The 10,933-nt window shown below is 37.5% G+C and overlaps 1 protein-coding gene across 1 annotated transcript in view; it reads left to right on the top strand.

The window, feature by feature from the left end:
• Positions 1–7,798: 7,798 nt before the first annotated feature.
• The window catches only part of LOC119785224 (cytosolic 5'-nucleotidase 1A-like), a 36,908-nt gene continuing 33,773 nt past the window's right edge, over positions 7,799–10,933 (top strand). Inside the window, exons 1-2 of the mRNA XM_038287730.1 lie at positions 7,799–8,038; positions 8,228–8,426. Coding sequence (XP_038143658.1) covers positions 8,271–8,426 — 156 coding nt within the window. The 5' untranslated portion in view covers positions 7,799–8,038; positions 8,228–8,270. The remainder of the gene's footprint in view (positions 8,039–8,227; positions 8,427–10,933) is intronic.

The raw sequence follows: 10,933 nt of genomic DNA, 5'->3' as shown, positions 1-10,933 counted from the left end.
TCCAAAAAAAAAAAAGATGCAGAAATATAGGGAGGAATGGGAAGATAAGAATGGGCGATAATGAAAATATGAAGCTAATTCAATGCAGATTTGAGTCAAATTGTTAAAGAAATAATTTCACACACAAAGGGGGGCTAAAAAGAATCATCACGCCAGGAGGGTGATTTCTTTCTTAAAAACATCAAAAGGGTTTGTGCAAACACACATTAATGAATCTGTAAAACATCATTATTGTTTTAGAACATAACTAACAGGGAAAAACGATTTCTTTTGTAAGAGCAGTGGAGGTTGGAGGCGGCGCATCGATAAGAATCTTTCTGGTTGAAACAAACTCTGGAAAACAAGTTCCGCTTTCCCATTGAGAGAAGCAAACACTAAACATCAGCTACACCTGCTGGAATATTTTGCAATTAATGTTACTTTATTTTTAGATAAGAAGGTTATATCGAAAATACGAAAAAACGAGTGCTTCACACAGCCAGATGATTCCTGTTGAATAAATAATCAAACGATAAAAACTTAAACACTATTTAAAGGTTTTTAAAGTACTATTTATAGTAGAAATAATCCTTGGCCTTGAGCCTTTTTGAATTAGCCGTTAGCTTCAGCCACCAGAACCAACTACCAACAGGAGGCATCAAATTAGTGCTGCTTTAATCATTGCTGCCGGTTGTTCCCTTCATTGAATAGTTCTGCTAAAAAACATCTTTTTTATCATTAGTTTGGGTAAATGATTTTAATAAATTGATCTGGTGGAAAGTTTTCTGTCTTATTTGGGTCTACACAACAAAAAAAAAAAAAAAAAACACGCCTATATGGAGTGAGTTTTGTTTCATTATTATTCTAACCAGATAACACGCTTTGTAAATAGAAATGTGAAAAAAAATGCAGATAAGAAACAAAATTTTGAAAAACTTCTTAAAAGGTTTTGAGTGAAATTTTGCAGTTTTCTTAGATTAGATTTTTTTCTCAATTTGATTTCTTAAAATTTCTCATAAATATTTTTTTCAAATGTAACCACTTAAAACTCTTTTTTTCTCTTTAAAGTTTTATTCTAATATATATATATATATATATATATATATATATATATATATATATATATATATATATATATATATATATATATATATATATATATATATATATATATATATTTACATTGCATTTTCAAATAGTTTTTTACAGATCAAGCTTGCTCTTTATGCACAAAGAGCGGTAAAAATGTATTTGCTAACATCCATGCAGACCAATAGAAATGCATCCTCACCTCTCACTACAGAGGAAAGCCCGCCCCCAAAAAGTGAAGAGAATATGATCAGTAAAACACAAAATGTAAAGAATACAATTAATAAAACTCAATATGAAAAATAGAAAAAAAAAAACATTTAAAATAAAAATATGAAAAAAATTAATTTATAAAACTCAATCTGAATAAGATCACTAAATAAATTAAATATGAAAATGTAAAATATGTAAAAAAAAAATAGAAAATTTGAAAAAATTAATGTGAAAAATCAGAAACAAGAAGATTAATATTACTCTAAAAACCTATTATTTATATAAAAGATTTTTCAGAGTTTCATTTCTTGATATTTTTTTGTTACATAAATATAACAAATCTTTTCCTTTCTTTAGCAACAATGGTGGTACAAAAATGACTCCATACTGATAGGATTGAGATGAACCCAGCAACAATGGAGGTTTTATCATTATCCTCCACTCTGTCTTGACTCACCACACCATTGTCACAGACACGGATAATCATCCAATTTCACATTTGTCGGTTTGCTGTAAAACGCTCTGATTGGAACAGATTGGCTCACACAGTAGCTTCACAATGCTTCTGTCTCTGCTCTGCTGTGTTGATTACACCCTGCCCGTCCTAATTAGCACTGCTCTAGATCGCTGTATCTCCCATTCTCACGAGGCTTGCTGATCATACTGAGGTTTTCTTTCCTTTTTGATTCACATCTTTGTTTCATATTCATAATTCAAAATGTCAGGGGGGAAAAAAGTCCATTGTTTGTGTGCAAACCACAGGAATGGGTTTAAATGATTAGGTGGAGATGATAAAAATGCTGATTTAAATTCTACATGTGATGCAGTTCTTAATCCAGCTCTGAACAGACACATGGATATGAAAATAGATTTTTTTTTAATTCTTCCTAAAAACATAAAGGAAAAAAAAAGTGTGCTCTCTTGTTCGATATAACTATACTCTTCAACCTGTGACGTTTATGTAAAGATCTGTCCTTTTTACTTTTCTTTTTGCAAAATCTTGTTAGGCTCCTAGAAAGAAAGCATTGTAATTATTTTTGTTACATAGAATAAAACATAAATGTCGAGAGTGACGTGTATTTCTTCTGCAAGGCTGACCCCAAAAAGCATGAGTCACCATCTCAGTGATGATGCCACACTGCTGCAGTGATGTCACCCGTAACGCTGTTGTCATGGTTACTGCGCTAAACCCACGTGGCAAGATGAACAATATGGAAACTGATTGTTGTGTGTCAGTTGCTGCACATATTTATGCAGCAGACAGAGCAGTGGGATGTAATGAGTGGGAGGATTGTTTACTCTTATTAACCAGACAGTGACGGAGAAGTAATGATGCTCTTAACAGCACTGAGGATCTACTTCATAAATCACTTTTGTTTAATCTCAAAGGTGCTTCCATTGAATGATTTTGATAGTTTTAAATAACACCATCCCACCTTGACTACAGCTGGTTTCTTCATGGGACTCTCAACCCACAGTTTTTTTTTTTGTCTCTTTCCATTGCACATTCCCTAGCTCTCCATCACAGATCAATACAATCTATTGTGAGCCTCGCTGCACCAGGCTTTTTCAGCTTAGTGGAAAACCCAAACGCCACTAAAGCACACAAGCAGAATGGAGCAAAAGGGTGCAGCCTGCACAGCGGCCACAGGGTGGCACTGCATGCTCACTCCCACCCAACTCCCTGCAGGTTGAGAAAAGACCTGTTAAGGTCAGAGTTCCCTCATGGCAGTCTGATGTTCATATAAGAAGGTAAGATAACAGAGAAAAACAAAAACTGAACAAAGAACAAAACTAATCAGCTGCTGTCTGTAAAACAGTCTCCACTGCTGCTTAATAGCCTTCATTCATATAAAACCATAATTCAGATTTCAAGACAGAAGCATCATCTCCAGGTACCAACAATCAGATTCATGCAGTAACATAAACGGAAAACTGATTCTACTGTTAAATGAAACATACTTAAAGATCTAATGTTACGTCTTTTTATGGAAGAGTAGAAAATAAAATGCCGTGCAAAATCATTTAGTGATGAACTTTATTTTTATTAAGCTTTTGTTTGAGAGACAAGCTTACTCTAGCCTAACAAAGCCTTGTTTTTGTTTTGAAAACATGCAAATTGAAACAGACTAAGGGGTCCACCCCTTTGGGATGGGGATGGTTTGGCTTCTTTTGTTAGCCTGCAATGCCCCATACTCGTCTAAGAGTCTTACAGGTTGGTCGTTAAAGGGGATTGTTGGCCTGGCTGAAAAGACAAGGTCCTCCACTCTTCTTTAAAGGGGCTCGGGCTGCGATGATAACAGGAATGGATTAACTCAATTGCTGCATTGCAGGTTTTTAAAAGCTGGAACCTGAGTCCACCCCCTCTGTTTAAGGTTGATTTTTCTTTCTTAACATAGATGTTTAAGGTATTTTACAAACAACTATGTGAAAAGTACAAAACACACCTGGAGCTGTGATTCTGCTGTAATGACACCTTCACCATTTTGGGGGTTTCTACCAGCCTGTTAGTCTTTGCAAAATAGCTCCAGCTCTCTCAGGCTGAATGCAGAGTTTCTGTAAAAACTTAATATTAAAGACAACTTTACACATCTCTATGCCAGTAGCTAATTTGGTTGCATGAATGCTTTTAAAACATTGTTATTACCATTGAGTATGCTACCTATGACAATTTGAAAAAAAATGTAAAAACTCAATATATACTAAAGAACCTGAAGATGATGAATAATGCGGCACTACAAATGAAAAGAAACTTGACTAAAAATATTCTTCAAGCTCATTTTCCAAAGCTTTTTCTCAAGTCCACAAATTGCATTATCTCTTTTCTGTCTTTCTTTACCAAGGTGGATCCTGTACCCACTCCTGCCTGAGGCTGCAGATGTCAGTAGTTCTTCTGTAAGACAATTTGAGAACCCCTAAACCAGCTTGGACACTCATTGTACCAAGCGTAATTCTTTTATTGCTGCTTTTTTACAATTCGAATCCTTCTCCATGTTTACCATCAACAGGTTGCATCGATGCCCTAAATAAGAGGTCTTCAACAGGTCGTCCGTAACCCCTAGGGGTCCACGGAGGTACCGCATTGGTTGGTCACGAAAGTTTTGGTTGATTAGACTTTTTTTTTTTTTATATTCCCCCCTGCAATTTGTTTCCACTAATTGAAATGTCTTTAAACACACATTGAAATGAGTTCAACACACTGTAGTAAACAGATAAACGGAGGCAGAAGATGTCTTTCAGTCATCAATGCCAGTGGCGGTTCTAGACAAAATGTACGAGGGGGCTAGGAGGGGGCCAGAGTGTTTTCATGGGGGAACAGAAATAAAAAACAGGTCAAGGGATTCAAATATATTAAGAGAGCTGCATGAAGTGAAATTTCTATTCAATTAGGTTTAATTAAAATTCTTTCTTATTAGGTCAATATAAATTAAAATTTTAGGAATTTTACATATTTTTGATATATAGATGTGTGTGAAGGACCACTGGCTCTGGTGGCAAGTTTTTTGTTTTATTTGGCAAAATTTTTATTTGATTTGTGTTTATCTGACTGTGTCAATTATTACTCCCCCAATACATGAAAAAAGTAAGAATGTATTATTATCTAGAGACTATTAATAACAGGAGGTGAAATGCAGCTCCAGACGAGTGGTGTGTGGTGACGTCATCAGTACGCTTCTGTTCTAATTGACCCATATTTATGCTGTGTGCTCCGGTTTCCCCGAGTCCACACTTGTGTTCTTCTCAAGAACATACTTGGCGAGAAGACAACTCCGTATTGGCGTTTTTGTGAATTGAGAAATGGCATTAGTAGCATAGCCCTCCATTCCGATTAGCATCTCCTATCAACAGCCACACATACGCTAGCTTATTCAGTCAACCCGGTCGTCTTCTTTTATATGGTTCATCCTCATCTTCACTGCCTCTTCTTAGTTCTTCCTTTTCAACAACTTCAACATATTCAGGTTAAAATTGAAAAGGTTTGACATGAGTTATTGCTGTTTTGCCTGGAGAGGGCTACGTTAGCATACCCTAGCATTTGTCATTTACCCAAATTCTTTGCAGCATAAACAACATGGTTATGTCCGTGTGACAATGTTTTTGTGCATTTATAAAAGCTAAACAATTTATAGCATTTTACATCAAAAATGTATATTTTTCGAAAAAGTCTATTGCCACAAATAATCCTGGATCCCTTTAAAAACATGTTGCCACGATGTATTAGTTACCTTCACAATAGCATGAATAGGTATTTTATATTAAAGGGCACCATTCACAGTCCAGTGGGACAAAATTACAACGGTCAAAAGTCCAACATAATTTCTGTACATATTAAGACTGGAACAAGCTACAACTGATCTTACCCTTTATATAAAACAGATAAGAGATTGAAGTCACCAATTTAAAAAAGCCTCACCAAATTACTGAGAAAATGCCAAGTCAATTTTGTATTAAACATGAGTGCAACCCATTGAGACAAACCCACACATCTGTCGCAGTATTCAGCATGCATGGGTAAAGACACTAATGGCTTTTAGTACAACCTTTTTTGATGAAGAGTACATCCATTATCAGCTACCTTTAGGCTAATTTATTCCCAATCGCTGATTTATCCCCTCCCTTACTCTCTCTTGTTCTCAGCAAAAGTCACCCTGCATTCACGTTTTTCTCAGTTTTAACCAAGTTATGGTTATTTTTAATGGTTTGGATGAACATTTATGAATGTCACATTCATTGTGGCCTTTAAGTTATTTATTTTATTTTAGATTTTTGATAGACATTGTGAAGCATTACAACACCTAATGAACAGTCAATGGCTTAATTTTGAGTCTGTGGATTTTTTTTAACCCAAAACCACACAGGGTGAAAGATACAGATAAACCACACCTCTCTTAAAGTCACCAAATGTCTTTTGGCTCGTTTTACCTCTTTCCACGGTGGAAAATTATAATTTTTTGAGGATAGACCATGGATTTTTGCAAAGTGGAAGTTTGAAAGATTCCAGAAACCTTGTCCATCCATTTTCCATCACACTTTTCCAAGCACGGTTATGACAGGTGTCCAGCTGTCTACGGGCAAGAGGAGGTTTACACCCTGGACAGGTTACCAGTCTATCGCAGGGCAACACAGAGACAAACAACACACACTCACACCTAAGGGGAATTTAGACAAGACTTAACAGTTATGTTTTTGGACTGTGGGAGGAAGCTGGAGTACCCAGAGAGTGACAGATGCTCAGTGAGAACATGCAAACCTCAATGCAGAAAGACCCAGGCTGGGAATTGAAACCAGAACATTCTCGCCACTCAGCAGACACAGACCTTTTCCATCTTTTTTAAATTCTTGTGGAAAAATCTATCTGTGTTCAAGTTTAAACCAGGTGTTGATTTTAATGGGGGTGGCAGAATTTGGACGTAGCTCTCGTTCCCCATTATTCCAACACCTTGAGCAGAGAGGTTTCACCATTAGAGGAGCAGAACGTTGACTCATCCAGATATCCGTGTTATAATACAGGCCTCAGCAGATGGCCGCTCACACTGAGCCTGATTCTGCCTTTCCTGTTAAAAGGAAGTGTTTCCTCTCCACTGTCACTACAAGCATGCTTAGTGTGAGGGATTGCCTTCAATTCAATGAGTTGTTGCAACTAACTGGTTTTCCTTAAATAGAAAACTATGAATCAATTTGACTGGATGATGTGGTGAACTGTAAAGTGCCTTGAGATGACGTGTTGTGAATTGGCGCTATAGAAATAAACAGTTCAATTGAAAAACAGACCCTGGGGATTTGTTGGCTGAGCCTAAAAATCTTGTTAATGCAAACTATGAACAAGCCGTTGGACCGCTATGAAGATGCTCCCAGTGGAATTTGGTGTCTGAGAGAAGCAGTGTGGCTTCCACTTCATGGGAACCTGAGCGGTCACAGCTAAATAATTGTAACTTGCAATTGAAAAGCCGCTTCTAATACACAGACCATTAAGTTTATGTGAACCTATTAATGTTAAAATTATACTGTTTATTACTTTAGATAAGTTAAATAGAGTCAATAGATTTAAACATTCCAATTTTAAAGGCAAAGTTAGTAACCCTACTTGGTGAGCTTATGTAAAATTGACAGAAACTGCTCACATTCATGCATATTTATATGATCAAGGTAAAAACCTTCCTAAAGCCATACAGTCTGAAATAAAGAGAGAGTTGGATATACACTGAAAAATAAAACCCACAAGGTGTTCAAATAGTGAAAGTAAACAATTTATATTCCTCTCGATCATCCTCATGGCTATTTTTATATTGCGCATGAACTTCCCATGAGTCTCTTTGCTATACTGCACCATCAACACCAGGACAGTGGAGGCGGGCTCAGACTGAATAAGGAAGCAGGACTCCAATTGGTCAGTGGCAGGGGGAGCAAATCAAACTAGGGAGCTGAGAGAGAGTGATTGAATGGGACAGAGAGATACAAGATGGGAAGGGGTTGAAGTGAATGGGTTGGGGGGGGGACTGAGAGGGGGAGAGGGAGAAAAGAGAGGCAGAGAGGTGGCAGCAGATGGACCGTTGCACAGCCTGAAACACTTTAACCGAGGACAGGCAGAATGTGCGACTGCAGACGTGCATGCAGTCAAACAGTGATACAGGAGGGACAGAGGGAGAGACAATAACTGTGAAGCAGAGGGAGTCTTTTATGTCCTCTGGATTGGATGCTGAGAGCAGTAATCCTCTTTGGGAGGGAAAAAAACTGCATACTGGGTACAGAGCACAAGGTAGAAGAGTGAACTCTTTCTGTGTGATTTGAGGGCAGGTGCAAGCCGTATCATATATACAAGCACTCTTGATCCTAACAAAGGTGAAAGACAGAAGAGGGACAGTTTGTTTATTTAGTTGCACCTTCTTCCTGTTTGTCTTCTTTTTTATTTCATCTGAGAGGAACACAGTGTCCTTTTCCAAAATAGAGTTTGAGCTGCAACTCTGGAAGCACAGGCACAGGGACTCTCTATGGTGAAGATGAGTCTGGACCCCATACAGGTGATGAGTGGACAGGTTAAAGAGCTCAAAGTTTCCCCTTCATCCAACGGAGACACCAGAGGATCCTGGGAGGAGAAAGAGGTGTTTGACCCAAACCAGCTGGACCGAACTGCCAAACCAAAACCGGTAAGTGTCACAAACTATCACCATAAATCATACTGTATTTTAGTCTGACATCTATATGTTTAGAAAGTCAAACATGCCTCTGTGCTCCTCATCTGGCCTGACTCCCTCTCTGAGACAGACGTACTTGTCTCCCTCGTCCATCTTAAAGCGTAGCTGTTAAATGTCTCATTCCAGGAATCCATGGAGGTCAGGAACACTGTGTATCACTGAATCCACCGACTTTAGTGATGGCCTCATACTGTGTTACAAACTTGCTCCCATTGGAATTTCAGACGGGCACAGCAAAAGATTTACATTAACACATGACCTGTCATTCCAGCCTTACTGACTGAACCGGGGTTTCTAAACCTTAATCAGATAAAGTGATTTAAACCACTTTATGGTTTCAATCAGATTTCTAGACAAGATCATTAACCTACAGAATGTAATTAGTTTACTCTGGAAAAAGTATAACCATACTCAAATTAAAAACATTATGTTCAGATATAACATCTAAAATATTTGACTTCACAGAATCTGAATTTGATCACTTGTTATGACCTGATTATTTTATATTGACCCAACTTTAAATACCCTGTTACAAATCATTTTCTGAAATGTTCAGTTGATGAACTAAACTAATATATTTTGTTCTGGATGTAGCCTGGTTGAACGAGCGAGGGCTTTTGGCTAGCTAACTTTAGCGATTCATTGTCATAACGTTATCAGTAAATGCGTAAAACTTCTCAGACATCAGCTAGCTAATATCAACTAGTTAACTAGCCAGCTATTACATTGATTATATGCAACCGCTTTGCTACTTACGTTAATTATGGATGAAATCCACCCAGGATGTAGAGACAACGAAAATGGCGCTCTCTCATGGTCTGGGACTTGGACTTGCTTTGATTGCGTGCAAAGTGCAATTCACATGTGACTCAAACACGATAAACTACCTGCAGGTCATGAATAAATATATACATATTGAGAGAAATCAAGAACTTTGTTATAAGTCCGTTGTACATGTATTTATTTCAAGTTGAATCAAACTTGTCGTTTCAAAATCCGAAAAGAATGGGTTACACAAATCTATACTTTTATCTAGTTTACAGTGACAGTCATTAGTTTGAATGAACAGCTACATATTACACTATTTTGACCCAAAATAGTAAAAACACATATATGGGGTGCCGTTTGTAAAGTTAAGCAGTCAAAAATTAGGAACAATAATTATGGTCATTAAGCTTGTTTTAAGAGAAAAATAAGGGATACATTTTTTCCAATTAATTTTTTCACTGTTATTTACTCATTTATAAAAATCTTACTTTGTTAAATAAATATTTAATTCGGAGCTAAATATTTAATTTGCAAAATAAGTATTTAGTTTGTTGAAAAAATATTTAGCTCCAAACTAAATACTGTGCGATTTTTTCAATCGTTGCACGCAGCTACCACAGGGTTTCGTCGTACAGTGTGAGTTCACAGCTAACGATGCATGTTCAGCACGACGCTTTGATGCGATCTACCTGCTCACACTGTACGTCTAAAAAACCTGTGGGACTCATCTATCCAGAAGCCAAACAAGCAGAACAGGAATATAAAGCTCACTAGAGTGAAACGCGCTGCCTTGGTAATTTTTGCAATTTTTAGCTGAAAGCCCTAGAACTGGGGTCACCAACCTTTTTAAGGCTGAGGGCCACGTCAAGGGTACTGAGTCATAAGAAGGGCTACCAACACTGACCCATGCACAGCAAGGGTGTTCACCTAAACTTCATTATATATTATAAACATTTTTATTTCCTTTAAGTTCTAATTGTATTTTAGACATTGTCATTTTTAAAGGATCTATAAATTATTAAAAAAGGAGAGAAACAAAATAGAAGTAAATTTCAAACTTAGCCCACTGATGAATTTCTTCGAAGTCTAAGGGGCACCCCATGTGGTCCATGAGGGGCCTCTTGGTGCCCGCGGGCACCACGTTGGTGACCCCTGCCCTAGAAGAAAAGACGAAGACGCCATGTCTACTACGGTCTGTCAGTTTTACAGAAAGAACTCCATTTCACTCGCACTCCTGTCATGCTTCTATGTTTACATCTGAGAGGAAGAAGAACAAGAGAACAAGAATCCTTGTTTTCGCACTGGGTGATTCCATCTAATTTTCACCCGACCTCACAATTCCTGATCGGGAGGTGGCCGTGACAGGCTGATCACCCCTGGTTACCAGTGCTGCCAACTTTAGGGTGACCATATTTTCATTTGGGAAAACCAGGACACCTTGGAGCGGGGGGGGGGGGGATATTGAAAGAACAAATGTCTCATCATCGGGATTTGCTCCGTGATCAGAGGAAATGTTACTTGGCGCAGAACAGTTGTGAAAGTTCAGTTTAATATAATAATATAACTCTGTGAATAGTTCCGCCTGAAATGAATGAAAATAGCTGTTTTAATGGTTATTGAGTCAGATATGTGGCGGTAATGTTTGGTTTATCTAAAGGTTTTTATCTGTTACTGTGTAAATGGGTTTGGCT

This window comes from Cyprinodon tularosa, unplaced genomic scaffold, assembly GCF_016077235.1.
Source record: "Cyprinodon tularosa strain WSP-4 unplaced genomic scaffold, ASM1607723v1 ctg244, whole genome shotgun sequence".
NCBI lineage: Eukaryota > Metazoa > Chordata > Actinopteri > Cyprinodontiformes > Cyprinodontidae > Cyprinodon > Cyprinodon tularosa.
The sequence above is the reverse complement of the archived record's forward strand: the minus strand, read 5'-3'. Positions and strand labels throughout refer to the sequence as shown.